This window comes from Cricetulus griseus, chromosome 4, assembly GCF_003668045.3.
Source record: "Cricetulus griseus strain 17A/GY chromosome 4, alternate assembly CriGri-PICRH-1.0, whole genome shotgun sequence".
In the NCBI taxonomy this organism is placed as follows: Eukaryota; Metazoa; Chordata; class Mammalia; order Rodentia; family Cricetidae; genus Cricetulus; species Cricetulus griseus.
Window position 1 is genome coordinate 71,880,714 of NC_048597.1, and position 15,671 is coordinate 71,896,384.

At 43.9% G+C, this 15,671-nt stretch overlaps 1 protein-coding gene across 1 annotated transcript in view; it reads right to left on the reverse strand.

The window, feature by feature from the left end:
• Positions 1–5,660: 5,660 nt before the first annotated feature.
• Snap29 (synaptosome associated protein 29) overlaps positions 5,661–15,671 on the reverse strand; it is a 32,859-nt gene continuing 22,848 nt past the window's right edge. Inside the window, exons 2-5 of the mRNA XM_027413204.2 lie at positions 14,785–14,981; positions 11,896–11,981; positions 9,403–9,501; positions 5,661–8,390 (exon numbers count right to left, since the gene is read on the reverse strand). Coding sequence (XP_027269005.1) covers positions 8,233–8,390; positions 9,403–9,501; positions 11,896–11,981; positions 14,785–14,981 — 540 coding nt within the window. The 3' untranslated portion in view covers positions 5,661–8,232. The remainder of the gene's footprint in view (positions 8,391–9,402; positions 9,502–11,895; positions 11,982–14,784; positions 14,982–15,671) is intronic.

Here is a 15,671-nt window from a genome sequence, read left to right on the forward strand (position 1 = left end):
GATGTGGACATTTTGTCCCAGGTCCATGGGTCAGAGTTCACATTCTCACTGTTCTTCCTGCCTCTGCTAACTGGCAGGGTCAGGCTGTGTCTTGAACTGTAGTTACACTGTGGGTTCTTGTCAGTGTGCTCTCAAGCAGGTGACCAAGAATTGTATTACTAAAATTCTTATTCTTTTCCCACCCCCAAATTAACATGGCTATTAATTAAAGGTCACTCAAGAGGCTGCAGAGATGTCTCAGTAGTTAACAGCACTGGCTCCTCTTCCAGAGAACTTGGAACCTTTCCCCAGAACCCACATGTCAGCTCACACCTGTCTGTAATTCCATTTCCAGGGGATCCGTACACCAATGCACATAAAATAAATTTAAAGTATTTTTTAAAAATGTTCATTCAAGCTAGTTGGGGGTGGCATATACCTTTGATCCCAGCACAGACAAGGGAATCTCTGAGTTCAAGGCCAGCCTGGTCTACAGAGCCAGTTCCAGGACAGCCAGGGCTACACAGAGAAACCCTGTCTTGGAAAACAAAAAACAAAAACAAACAAAAAATGCTTACTCTAGAAAAGTCACAAGGGGGAGGGGTATCAGGTTTCTCCTTTTAGGCTGCCACCCAGCTGCCAAATTATGACACAAAGACTTACTAGTTATGAAGACTCAGCCTTAGCTTAGCTCCTTCCTTGCTAGCTCTTACAATGTAACCTGTTTCTCCTCATCTATGCTTTGCCTCAGGGCTTTTTACCTTTCTTTCCTTCTGTATATCTTACTTTCACTGCTTCTCTTGTCTGTCTGGCTGGTGGCTCTCTTCTCCCTCATTCTCTTCTTCTTCCCTCTTTTCTCCAGATTCCTCCTCCTATTTATTCTCTCTGTCCGCCAGCCCCACCTATCCCTCTCCTGCCTACCTATTGACCATTCAGCTTCTTATTAGACCAATAAGGTGTCTTAGGCAGGCAAGATGAAACAGCATCACATCTTCACATAGTTAAATAAATGCAGCATAAACAAATATAACACATCGTTGACAAAGGCAGCAGAAACAAATGTAACACACCTTTACACAGTTAAAGTCATATCCCACAGCATAAAGAAATGTAACGCATCATCACATAATTAAATGTTCCACAACAGGGGAGTGCTGGAGAGATGGTTCAGTGGTTAAAAGTAGTACAGCTCCTGCAGAAGACCCGAGTTCAGTTCCCGAACCCATGTTACACAGCTTGCAACCAACTGTACCTCTAGCTCCCAGGGGAACCTAACCCCCCAACCTCTGTAGGCATCTGCACTCATGTGCATATACATACCCCCCTCACCCCAGGCACACAGCTAAAACAACAAGATAATTCTTTAAAAAGACAATAATGGTACTAGGAAAGTAAGACTATACCTTTCCATATAATATTTGTGTGTGTTAGCAGCAAGCTGTGTTTGAGACTTTCTTTTGTGTTTAGTTATTTTAAAGAAAGTATAATATTATGTGTTAGTATTGCATAGCAGAGGGTTCACCGTGCAGCCTTTACACCATGGTTTGGCTCTTCTATATATTTTGATTTCCATTACTGAAGACTAAGAAGAAACCTAGCTTTGACTATCTCACTACAGCAATTACACATTATCAAAATGAGCACCATATACATAGGTAATTTTGTGTATTCAAACAGGGTTTCTCTGTATACTTTTATTTTATTTTATTTTATTAGTTCTAGTTAGGGAACAAGCTTATTTCAAGTTCCTTCTCCCTCTCCCTCCCCTCACCCCCAACCTTCTTCCCCCACCCCCATCTCTGTATACTTTTAGAGCCAGTCCTGGTACTAGCTCTGTAGACCAGGCTGGCCTTTAACTCACAGAGATCCGCCTGCCTCTGCCTCCCAAGTGTTGGGATTAAAGGTGTACTCCACCACCACCACCACCACCACCACCACCACCACCACCACCTGGCTCAAACACATTTTTAAGGTATAATAGCAGCCAACTGTATCATTTAGCACTTAAATTACATCTTAATTTACTTTGTGTGTATGTGCATGTGTGGGTGGGGATGTGTGCGCCATAGTGCTTGTGGAGGTCAGGGAACAATTTCGAGGAATAGCATGACGGTTTGAATGAGAATAGCTCCCTTTGGCTCCCATGTTTGAATGTTTGGTCCCCGGTTGCTGGAACTGTTTGGGAAGGATTAGGAGGTCTGGCCTCATTGTAGGAGGTTCCAAAAGTTCACCATTCCCAGTTAGCTCTCTGTCTTATGTTTGTGGACCAAGATGTAAGCTCTTAGATACAATTCCAGTGCCATATTACCTGCCTGCTGCCATGCTCACTGACAAGGTTATAGACTATGGTAGTTTGAATGTAATTAGCTCCCATAATTTTAAAAGGAGTGGCACTATTAGGAGGTGTGGCTTTGTTGGAGTGGGTGTGGCTTTGTTAGAGGAAGTGAGTCACTATGGGCGCAGGCTTTGAGGTTTCCTATGATCAGGAAACCACCCAGTTGTCTCAGTCCATTTTCTGTTGCTTTTTTATCAAGATGTAGCCAGCATTATGTCTGCCTGCATGCCTTCCAGTCATGATAATGGGCTGAACCTCTGAAACTGTAAGGGAGCCACCCCAATTAAATGTTTTCTTTATAAAAGTTGCTGTGGTCATGGTCTCTCTCCACAGCACCAGAAACCCTAACTAAGACAGAAGTTGGTACTGGGACTGGGGTATTGCTGTGACAGGTTGGATCATGTTTTTGTTTGGAGGAATTCAGACTTTGGTACTTGGGGTTAGGAAAGCGTAGAATGCTTTAAGCACTGATTAATGGGCCATACTAGTAGGAGCATGGAAGACAGAAGTTCTAAGAGTTATTTGAACTGTTGGGGGCTCACTCAAGAGGTTGTAGAGGAGAATAATTTTATTATGATGCTTAGGGATCATTCTTGTGCTTTTTTCGGTGAATAAAGTGGCTGCTTTTTGCCCTTGTCCGAAAAGTCTGCCTGAGGCTAACATGAAGAATTTTGGATTAATTCCACTGTCAGGAAATCTCAAAGCAGCCTAGTAGAGACTCTGTTGTGTGGCTTAGTGTTAACTCTGATGAAAATTTATAAGGAGCAAGTTGAGCAAGGAAAAATATTTGAGGAGAAAAAGAGCACCAGAAAGTGGAACAGAGTTAAGTTCTGTGTTCAAGGAGATAAATGGATTAAGAAATGGAATTTAAAAAAAAATGGAAAAGAAAAAACGGCCAGGTGGCACACACCTTTAGTCCCAGCACTTGGGAGGCAGAGGCAGGCAGATCTCTGGGAGTTCGAGACCAGCCTGGTCTACAAGAGCTAGTTCCAGGAGAGCCTCCAAAGCCACAGAGAAACCCTGTCTGGAAAAACCAAAAAACAGAAAGAAAAAAGAAATGGAATCAAAGGGAGTGGTGATATAAGGGCAAGATCCCACCTAGCTAAGTCCCCAACTTGTGAAAAGGAACTAAAGAAAAGCTTAAAGCCGGGTGTGGTCATGCACACCTCTGATTCTAGCACTTCGAAGGCAGAGGCTGGTCAGTCTGAGTTTGACCCCAGCCTGGTCTAGAGATCCAGTTTCAGAGTAGCCAAGTTTAGGCAGTGTCTTAGTTAGGGTTCGATTGCTGTGAAAAGACACCATGACCACGGCAACTCTTCTGAAGGAAACATTTAATTGAGGTGGCAGCTTACAGTTTCAGAGGCTCAGTCCATTATCATCATGACAGGGAGCATGGTGGTATACAGACAGACATGGTGCTGAAGCTGAGAGTGCTACATCTTGACTCAGAGGCAACAGGAAGTTGACTGACTGTCACACTGAGTGAAGCATGAGAAAAAGACCTCAAAGCCCGCCCCCACAGTGACACACTTCCAACAGAAGGTGTGGCCCAGACTAAAGGTGTGCCACCCAGCCTCAAGGTCTGGATTAAAGGCCTGAGTCATTCAGCCTCCTCCAACAAGACCACACTTCCTCCAACAAGGCCACACCTACTCCCTATGAGGTTATGGGGGCCAAATACATCCAAACTCTACAGCTGGTGAAGATGTAATTGAATGAGGGGGCCATGTTCCAGCCCTAGTAAACAGCAGAACTTGGCAGCTTTGGCCACATGGTTCTGGCTTTACAGTTAAGGATAGAAAAAAAAAATGGGTTACAGAATTTGCCTCAGTGCCTAAAGAAAGCCACTGAGGCCAGGCATGTATCAGAGGTGTCCCTGAATAGAGGCCTAGTAAAGAGGCCATTGTGTGAAGCTGTGAAGTTCAAGCCTGGATTGCCTTGGAGAATCCAAGATGTTAGAGATGCCAGAGTCGTGGGATACCTGCAGAGGAAAACTGCTAACAGAGAGTGGAACCAGCCCAAGAGAAAGAAGTGTGTTGCAGCCAACAAAGCTGAATGGAGTTGGAGATCTGAAGAGAGTTTTGAAATCAGACATGGAGATACAGATTTTGGAGTTTGCCCAGCTGGTTTTCAGTCTTGCTTTGGTCCAGTATTTCCTCACTGTTTCCTTCCCTGCATTTTGGAATGGTAATGTATATCCTGTGACATTATATGTTGGATATATGTGATTTTTTTTTTAAATTTTGATTTTACAGGGGATTAGTTAAGAGATTGCACAAATCTCAGAAGTTACTTGGAACTTTGGATTTTAAAACATTGTTGAGGCTCTGATAGACTATGGGGACTTTTGAAGTTGGACTAAACACATTTTGCATTATGATATTGTTACAAGCTTATGGGGGCAAAGACTGGAATGTGGTAATTTGATGTAATTGGTCCCATAAACTCATAGGGAGTGGCACTACTACGTGTGGCTTTGTAGGAGTGGGTGTGGCTTTGTTAGAGGAAGTGTGACACTATGGGGGCAGGCTTTGAGGTTTCCTATGATCAGGATACACCCAGTTGTCTCAGTCCACTTCCTGTTGCCTTCTGATCAAGATGTAGCCAGCACTATGTCTGCCTGCATTTTACCCTGCTCATGGTCATAGTGATCATGGGATGAACCTCTGAAACTGTAAATGAATCCCCTCAATGAAATGTTTGCCTTTATAAGAGTTGCTGTGTTGCCAGGTGTCTGGAGGGGTGGAGCCTGGCCATTCGTATGCCTCAAGGGGCTTACACCAATCAAGCATTTATGAACATGAACATCTGAATTTTATGGAAAACAACTATTGTTTTCCATCCACTTAAAAGTACCAAAATCTTAGGTGGTGGTGGCACACACCTTTAATCCCAGCACTCAGGAGACAGAGGCAGAGGCAGGCGGATCTCCATGAGTTAGAGGCCAGCCTGGTCTACAGAGGAAGTTTCAGGACAGCCAGGGCTACACAGAGAAACCTTGTCTCAGAAAATAAAACAAACAAAAAAATCATACAGAGGACTGGGATAGCTTCCTTGGTAAAGTCTTTGCCATGCAAGCATGGGGACCCAAATTGTGTTATCCATGGACCTTATGAACCATGTAAGAAGCTGAATGTGTGGTGTGTGCTTAAAATCCCAGCACAAGGGAAGGAGAAAAAGGTAGCTTGGGGTTTTCTGTTGAATTCCAGGCCAGTGAGAGACAAGGTGGACCGTGCTTAAGGAACAACACCTGAGGGTCACCTCTGACACCTCTCCCTCTCTCCCCCCCCTTACAACACACACACACACACACACACACACACACACACCTGAAGAAAAAGGCTTATTCAGGCAAAGTAGTTTTTCTTTTTACTAAAGTGACACAATGTACACTTAAAATTACACACATTTACAAGGAGAAAGGGAAATTAAAATGCACCACTATCTTTTTTTACTTGTTACATGAATGAACTCCAGGCCTCTCCTACAGAATGAGGAAAAACAATTCACAAGGTCACTCTAGTGCTGCTAAGTTACAAGTCAGTACATGTTAGAAGGTAGGGAATGCATTTATTTTAGTAGCACACTTAGCATATAGCTGGTCTAATGTTCCAAATGTCACCTTTCTGAAGGCAGTTTGTTTCAGTCTGCCTTGCAGCCCTTACATGTCAAGGATATGTTCATTGGTCTGCTGTGTGACACCGGCAGCCTATTCCACTCCCCTGCCACCAACCTTCCTAAGCCAGAGTGTAGGGGTGATTCCTTTCTCTCCCCACCACAGTCATTGATTCTTCTGAGAAAAGATCTCATCCCGAACCTCGAACTCATGGCAATCCTTCTGCCTCCTAAGTGCTGTGAGTACAGGTGTCAGCCAGCAGATCTGGTCACCATTACCATGGGATAAGGATTCTAGACTGTCCTTAGGTCCTTTGTTTTCTGTGATGCAAAAACAACCCTGCTCTATAACCCTGCTTCATAAGGCAGCACTGGCACCAACAGGTTCCCAGCCAGCCCAGGGACAATGTCAGCAGACCACAGCATGAGTCATAGAACACAACAGAATGGAAGAGGTCCTCTAATGGATCAGACGATAAACGTTAGCAGGAAGACAGATCTCACATTCATAGAGTTAAAGAGATTGGGAAAGGAGAGAGATTGGCTTTATTAACTTAACAAAACAGAGGAAGGCACACAAAACATTCCCTTGCTTCAAGTCGGCTGAATCACTGGCACTCGGGCGTTCTCAGGTGTTAATGTCTTCAGATTGAGGTATAATGATTAATTCCACAAGGCTATGTCTGATGCTGATAAAAAGCAATAGTTATAACACATGGAAGGTTTTATAGAAAAGCTGAAAACAATTACGAGTGGAAGAACATATGGGTTTGTCTCTATATTGTTTGAGTTGAGACAGAGTCTTGCTATATAGTCCTGGCTGGCCTTGAACTCACAGAGGCCTACCATAGTCAGATCTTCATATCTAGGGACAGATGGACACTGGCATGCCTTTTTGCTTGTGGCAGCTGTATTTTCAGCAAGGTTGGAAATTTTGTGACAGGAGTGTGTACAAGTTGCTACATGAACAGTAATGCTGTCACCATTTTCTGTTTCTCTCTCAGTGGTGGAGATCAATCCAGGGCCCAAGAGAGGCGGGCACACCCACAGCCCCCATGCTTGCTCCAGATGCTAAAGGAAGGATCCCAAAATGGCACATAAGCCATGTTTTAAGGCAAAAAGGCACTGGCATTTTAGTTTTTGACGTACTTTACCAGTAAAAAAACAGTCCCTTTTACCATCTTTAAAATATGTGAATTTGACTTTAAGAAAGTTAAGTGTTCTGCGGCTTCAATGATTTTATTGGAAGTACCAACACAAGGAAAAATTGTTGTAGAAATCAATTTTAATTAATGCTTCTAAATATTTTCTTTGGAAGATGAAGGGAATGAACATGCCTAGCTAGCTAAAACGGTACCTGGGCTGCTTCTTGGTCAAGTCGTCTTACCGAAGGCTAGTATCATTTGTGGATCTAAGTCCTCAAACTAGGTGGGCACTTTGTAGAAACAAAGGGAATGGGTGGGGGTTCTCCAGGCACCAAATAAACACTGCCTTGGTACTATTCCAGAGGCAGAGAGGGCTCAGTGGAGAGGTTTTTGTTTGGGAGATACTCAGGGCTCACTAACTCCACAGGGGTTCCTCATCAACCTACTTGGTGACCTAGAGCCAGTCAAAAAAACCTGTCCCCACCAGAGATGGCAAGTATGAGATGACAGTAGGTGGGGAAGAAGAGTTCATCCAATTTCCATACACTGCAGGTGTCATGTCCAACAGTTCTAGTCTGAGTCCTTCTACTGAAATACAGGACAAGAACTGAGGACAGGAGGGGAGAGTAATGAAGGCAACACATTCCTTTTCTGGGTCTAACAGGGGTCCTTTTCAGGGGGAGAAAGCTACAATGTGCTCAGTGTATGTGCAGGCATATCGATAATGATTGACATACAAAGATGTGGAAGGACCCTTCCTTCTGCCAAAACCCAGGGTCACTTTACATGAATTCACAGTAAGGCCTTGGAGTGAGAAACAGCGAGTAAATAGAAGGCAATAGTTAGGAGACTGACTGACATCCTGCCCACATCTTTGCATATACTTGTGAAAGAAAGAAATGCACGGTTTTCTTCTTCCTGCACAGTATCAAAAGCTCAAGGCATTCACAATTAGTCTGCCCAGAACTTTAGAGGTGTTGATCTTACCCAAATGTGTACACACACATTTTTTTCCCCATTGAAACTAAAATTTCTTAAGACCCACATTTGAACACATATGTTAAATTACATACTGTACAATCAATGACATTTCTTAGGAGTTTAAAAGAGGCTTTGAATCTTTTCATCACAATGGAGTAGAATTCCTTTTCAGTTTCTTTAGAGCTGCCGAACTTTTTTTTCTGTGCTTTTTATATTGACATCTAACTTGTCCACTTTGGTTGTTAGCCGGTCAAGAATGTCATCCTGCTCCTCAATTTCCGTCTGCATTCCTAAGGCTATGTCCTTGAGTCGGCCCAATCCCATGGACAGCTCATCTGTGAGAAGGAAGTGATAGGCAGTTACAGTGTCTGCAGGGGCTTCTTGCCCCTCTGGATGCTCAGTGGTATCTGGACTGCAGAGTCCTGTCTAAAACCGAGTGCCACAGCCTGTAGCATATGACTCAAAAAACATGGAAGTGAAGAGAAATCTACTTACTACATAGTAATATGTGGTTAGTGTAGGTAGAAGCCACTGTCTACCTCCTCCCTCCAGATAACCAGGGTTAACATGTTTGTTTGTTTGTTTGTTTTAGCATAGTCTTGATAGATAGCTCTGGCTGGCCTGAAAGTTACAATGCAATCCAGGCTGGCCTTGAAGTCAGAGTGATCTCCCTGCTTCTGCTGCCTGAGAAGACTTAGGGTCTCTACCACGTACAGCATTGCTCCCCTAAGTGCTGGAGAATCAAACTTAGGGCCTTGCATGTGCTAGGGAAACACTCCAACACTGAGTCACACCTCCAGCCTCTTTATATTTGTCATGTTGAGACAGGATCTCACAAACTTTCAGGCTGGCCCTGGATTTGCAACCCTATCTTAATCACAGGTACCTGGGATGACAGGTGTTTGCCTGGCATACTATGCTTCTTGAGATCTTTGAAACATGTGACCTTACGTTTCCTGTAAAGTAAAAGTTTAGTGGTCACTCACCCAGGCTTCAAGAAAGCTTCTTGGGTTTGAGACAGTAAGGACAGGAAAAAAGGCTGAGATAGACCAGCCTGGTGGGCTGTGGGACATGCCTCTGTGGATATGAGCACTTGCTGGGCAAGCATGAGATCTGAGTTCAGCTCCTTCGCACTCACATCAGCCGTGTGGCTTTATCCTGGATGCTCTTAAGCCCCAGGGATGCTTAGGTCTGGTCAGGAGTCAAGAAAGTAGTGAGGATGGCTTGGCTACAGTGACAGCAGGAAATGGGGAGAAGTGGACAGATTCCTGACAGTGAGGCAGTACTGGGCGCCCTGGCTGTGCTCAGCATCAACTGTCTGGAGGCTGCTGTAGCTCCCAAACTTACCTAGGTTGTTGTCGATCTTTTGATGATAGGCTCGAAGACTTGAGTTCTTTGGGTAAACCTCAGCAGTCACAGCAGAAGCAGGCCCTTTGGGGGTTGGGTCTAGTTCAGAAAGAAACACCAGAGGGACAGTTCACTGACGGTCACTGCTCCATGAAATTGGCCTATTCTTTTCTGAAGTCCTAGGAAACTGTCCCCAGTAATCACTCATACCAGGAAGGAACTAAAGGGGTGGGAGGAAGGAGGTAGCTGCCTCTGAGGCCATGCAGAGGGACAGGAGCGGGAATGGGACAGGGGTTATAGGCTGGAGAAGTCAAGTCTGAGCTCTGGCTGGTCCTTCAACATTAGCAGATTAAGGACTCTCAATTTACAAGTCAACAGGTGAGATACGGAAAGAGACATGACAATACAACAGGGAACTGTCAATGCAAAGCTGCAGGCTCACAGGCAAGCAAGCTCTGGAAGACAGGTTGGTTTTTTGTTTGTTTGTTTTAATGCTTAAGATTGGAACCAGGGCTTTGTGCATGCTAGACAAGTTCTCTCTACTGTAAATCCCGTGAACTCCAAGCTTACCTCAAACTCTTGTACTCAAGCTATTCCTGCAATATTTGTGACTACAGGTGCATACTACTACACCAGGCAGAGCTGGCAGAGACAGCTTTAAAAATCAAAGTTGTTGTGTGCCCGTCTATAATCTAGCAGATAGAGCAAGAATATCAGAATTTTAAGGTCATCATCTACTAATGAATTTGAAGCCAGACCGGGCTAAATGAGACTCAGTCTCAAAAGAAACAAAACCACATCAAACCATATAAAACATGAAAAAAGCAAAGATGAAAATCATTGCCTGGTGTGGTGGTTTGCAGCTGAAATCTCAGCACTTGGCAGGCTAAGGCAGCAGGATCATGAATTCAAAGCCAGCCTGGGCTACACAGTAAACAATCTCAAAGAGACTAAAGGAAATGAAGTTATGCTACAAAACTGAGCTTACTATTTTTGTTTTTGCTGGGCCGTGGTGGAGCACACCTTTAATCCCAGCACGCCAAAGGCAGAGGCAGGAGGATCTCTGAGCTTGGTCTACATAGTTCCAGGACAGCCAGGACTACACAGAGAAATCCTGTCTCAAAAAAAAAAAAAAAACCAAAACAAACAAACAAAAAACAACAACAACAACAAAAAAAAACAAAAACAAAAACAAAGAAAGAAATTCTATTTCTAAACATATACAGAAATAACCTCTGTCCTCTTTTGAGAGTCTTGTGTAGCTCAGGCTGGCCTTGAATTTGGTATGTAAGTATGTAGTTGAGGTGGCCCTGAACTACTGATCCTTCTGCCTTCATCCCGAGTGCTGGAATTACAGTTTTGTGCTACCACACCTAGCCTCTCCTTTTCTTTTCTTATCTTTTGAGACAGGGTTTTCCACTGTGTTCCAGTATGGATTTGAACTCATGGTAATGTTTTGCCTCAGTCTCCCAAGTGACTAAAACGCCTAGTATGTTTGTTTGCTTGTTTTTGGTTTTCTGATAGCCTGGCTATATAATCTAGGCTGGCCTCAAACTCAAACTTACAATTTCCCTGCCTTAGCTTCCCAAGTACTGGGACTACCTGGACCCAATATGATACCCCAGAATAAATTCTCTTATCTCAGGAAGCCAGCCGATTAGCCATTCTAATATATATAAAACCATATTCTTTTGCCTTTAACATGCTCATGAACCCTTGGTGGAGGAAAATACCTCTAAGGGCCATTTTACTTATAACAGAGTTTGGGTTTTTTTTGTTTGTTTTTGTTTTGTTTTAGGGGCTGGTTTCTTCTTGTTTGTTGAGGCAGTCTTATATATCCCAGGCTGGCCACAAGCTCAATATGCAACTCAAACCCTGCCTGGCCCACCTCTACGTCCCAAGTGCTGGGATTATAGGTAGGTATGTTCTGTCATACCCAGCTTTATAGTTAGCTTTTTTTTTTTTTTAAAGATTTTATTTATTTATTTATTTATTTATTTATTTATTTATTTATTTATTATGTATATAACATTCTGCTTCCATGTATATCTGCACACCAGAAGAGGGCACCAGATCTCATAACGGATGGTTGTGAGCCACCATATGGTTGCTGGGAATTGAACTCAGGACCTCTGGAAGAGCAGTCAGTGCTCTTAACCTCTGAGCCGTCTCTCCAGCCCTAAGGTTAGCTTTTTTTACTACTAGAATTTCTCAGAACTACACCAGTAGATGGCTCTTGGTCAATGGGGTACAGGTTCCCATTTCCTTAATCACACTCCATAGGGAATGAGGTAGGGAGGAACCCCATTATAACACATACCTCTGGTTCCCCAAGAACATCTTGTGTCCCTGAGGTCATCACTTAGCATGTGGGATGACTCTGCACATCACTGTAGACAGACAGCTGTCCCCTGCACTGGCACTTCAGGATTAAACCCAGAAACCCACCCCACAAGAATCTGAACCTGAGCTTTCACACACATCATCACTCACCTTCATCATGCAGCCTTCTGAGATTTGGGTGGCTGGCTTGGTACTTGCTTTCCTGATCTTTACTTGTATTTATAGCTTCCTTCAATCTGTAGATGAAAAGTAAACACATGTGACAGTGTCACCTCTGTGCAGGTGTGTGCATAGCAGTGTCACTCATCTTTTCCAGGAAGGCTTTGTTTCACATATCCAATGCTTCGTTTTGCTGACCTCTCTGGGACCACCCTGGGAGTAGTGCTGGCCACACAGTGGGCAGAGGAAACCTTACTCAGGACAAGGAGTCCTGGGCCAGGTGGATGAAAAGTGCATGAACTGACCAAGTGAGTACCTTTGATAAAGGATCGGCAAATTATGACCTACTATCTATTTTCCTTACCGCCCTCCCACCCCGCCTTTTTAAAGATAGTCCAGGCCAGCCTCAACCTCAACATGTAGCTGTTGAAGATGACCTTAAATCCTGATCTTCCTGCCTCCACCTCCCAAGCGCTGGGATGACACCTCACCTGGCCCCACATTTCTTTTACTGTGATTACACATAACATAAAAATCTATCACTTACATATAGCCATAAACAAAGAATGGCTTTTACATAGGGCTCTTTGCCCTGAATGATAGGTAATGTCAACTTAGATACTCAAGTCTTTAAAAAACAAAAACAACAAACAAATAAACAAACAAGCAAACCCAGAGTCTCAAGGCTGGAGACTTTAGCTCAGCAGCTAAAAGCACTGGCTTCTCTTCCAGAGGACACAGGTTGAGATCTAAGCACACACATTTGGGAAGCTTACAATCATCTGTAACTCTAGCTCCACGGGATCTGACATTGTGTTTTGACCTCTGTGGGTATCCACACACATGTGACAGATACATACGGAGACACAAATTCAAAACAAACAAAATGAAAAAACTTAATTAAACACAAACACACAAAACAGGGTCATTTTATTTTATTTTATGTGCATTGGTGTAAGAGTGTCAGATCCCCTGGAATTGGAGTTACAGACAGTTGTGAGCTGCCATGAGGGTGCTGGGAATTGAACCTGGTTCTTTGGAAGAGCAGCCAGTGCTCTTAGCCACTGAGCTATCTCTCTAGCTCCCCAAACAGGGTCTTATATCCTAGGCTGGCTTTAAAATACTGATACAGAACTACCTACTGGGATTGCAGGAATGCATCACCCAGGCTAGCTAGTATTTCCCTCCCTCTCTACTTCTGTTGCTGTTTGTTTAGTTTTATTTTTGTGGGGCTGGAGAGATGGGTCAGTGGTTAGGAACACTTGTTACTCTTGCAGACGACCTGAGTTTGCTTCCCAGCACCCACATGGTGGCCCAGTGCCATCTGTAATTTCTTGTTGTAATGGTGGTACAAACTTGTATTCCTGGCACTTAGGAAATGGCAGGAGAAGGGTCAAGAATTCAAAGCTGGCCTTGGCCACCTTGTCAGTTTGAGGCCAACTGGGGCTACATGAGACTATAAATCACCCAGCAATCAAAAGAATTTCTTCTTCTTCTTCTTCTTCTTCTTCTTCTTCTTCTTCTTCTTCTTCTTCTTCTTCTTCTTCTTCTTCTTCTTCTTCTTTTTTTGAGACAGGGTTTCTCTGTGTAGCTTTGGAGCCTATCCTGGCACTCACTCTGGAGACCAGGCTGGCCTCGAACTCACAGAGATCCGCCTGCCTCTGCCTCCCAAGTGCTGGGATTAAAGGCATGGGCCACCAATGCCCGGCCAAAAGAATTTCTTTGGGGGAGGGAGGGAGAGGGGAAAACTTTTTGGGAATGAAGAAATACAGCTCTGTGGAGTTACTAGCTCAAAACAACTATGAGATGGGTATGGGCACCTCGCAAATGCACTTGTGGCAAATATCTAGCAGACCCTTCCATCCCCAGTGCTGCAGAAGCTTCTGAATAAGCTCCCACTGGTCAGAGACCTTCGAGTGCTCAGAGACTGCTGAAGACCATGTGGAGTGAGAAAACAATGCCCAGTACAGGGATTATTCCCATGTGTCTGTCTCTGAAGCCCAGCAGAAGTGGAGACTTAGCCCAGGGCTTCCAGAATGCTAGGCAAGCACTCTGCTAAAGGAGCTACAACCCCAACCCACATATCCATGCTTTTCTAGTAAAACTATTTCAAAGTGTGTGTGGAGGTGCAAGACTGTTATCCCAGAATTTGGGAGATGACAGCAGGAGGATAAGGAGCTCAAGTTTATGTTCAGCTAAATAGTGAGTTCAAGACCAGTCTTGGTTATCTACTACTGTTTCTCAAAAAATAAGGGCCTGTGAGTGATGGCTTGGCAGGTAAAGACTGGCCATTAAATGAGACATCCTGAATCCAATCTTCAGGATCCACATGGAGGAAGAAAAGAATGGACACCTATCCTGCAAGTGCCCTGCACATGGCTGTGGCTTTTATCCTCCCCCCACCAAACACACACAAAATTTAAAAATCAAATTAAAAAACCACCTTAAAACAAAACAACATAAAGCAAAAATGTCCTGAGGTATGAATGAAGGTCACTGATTTTAACAAATACCCAATTCTTGTATATACATTTTTAATGTATATAGTATTCTGCCTGCATGTGTGCCTGCAGGCCAGAAGAGGGCACTAGAGTCACCATATGGTTGCTGGTAATTGAACGCAGGTCCTCTGGAAGAGCAGCCAGTGCTCTTTTTTATTTTATTTTATTTTATTTTATTTTATTTTATTTTATTTTATTTTATCTTATTTGTTATGTATACAGTATTCTGCCTGCATGTGTCTCTTCACGCCAGAAGAGGGCACCAGGTCTCATTACAGATGGTTGTGAGTCACCATGTGGTTGCCAGGAATTGAACTCAGGACCTTTGGAACCTGTTTCTGTTGTTTTTATAGGTCCAGACTGTGGATACTATACTCACCTGCTGTTGGGCTGCGGGGCAATGCTGCCATTTTGTTCAGGTGGAGTCTCTACTGGTTTGGATTTGAAGTAGTTGATAAATCCTCCAAATACACTCTTAATGCTATTGATATGTTTCTGGCTCATCTTCAAATCCTGATCCATCTTGTCTACCATCTTCTCCGTGTGTTCTAGGACTCCTCGCTGCCGGACCAGCTCCTGCAGAAGGCAAGAAGCAGTGGCATCATATCATTCCCCCAATTTCAAATCATAGCAAATGAAAGTCTGGGGCTAGGAATGTAGCTCAATTGGGTAGAGCGCTTATCTGGCATGCACAAAATCCTGGGGGGGATCCTTAGCACTCCATCAACCAGGCATAGTCACGCATACCTGTAATCACACAAACTGGGAGGTGGAGGCAGGAGGATTAACTTAATGTTATATTTCGCTATAGAGTGATTTTGAGGCAAGCTTGGGGGCCAGGTGAGACCCAGTCTTAAAAAACAGTCTAGGTGGGCTGGTGTGACTTCTAGGCAGGTCTACGCTTTGTCTGGTTTCCAACAGGGCCAGGGATGCTTCTGTCCTTTTCTAAACGGTTAGCATACAAAGTAACAGGCTTCCTTGTAATATTCCCCACCCCAGACTTCTAGGCCAACCAAAGCTACATAGAGAGACCTTGTTTAAAAAAAAAAAAAAGGTGGAAGTAGAAGCAGACACCCACAACTAATCACTGAACTGAACTGGAATCCAGATGCAGACAAGGACTAGTGAAGAGCAAAAGGGTCCAGACCAGGCTGGTGAAACCCACAGAAACAGCTGACCTGAACATCGGGGAACTCTTGCTTCCCAGTCTGATAGTAGTTCAGTACTTATCCCTAGCATAGGTGTGGACTTTGGGAGCCCATTCCA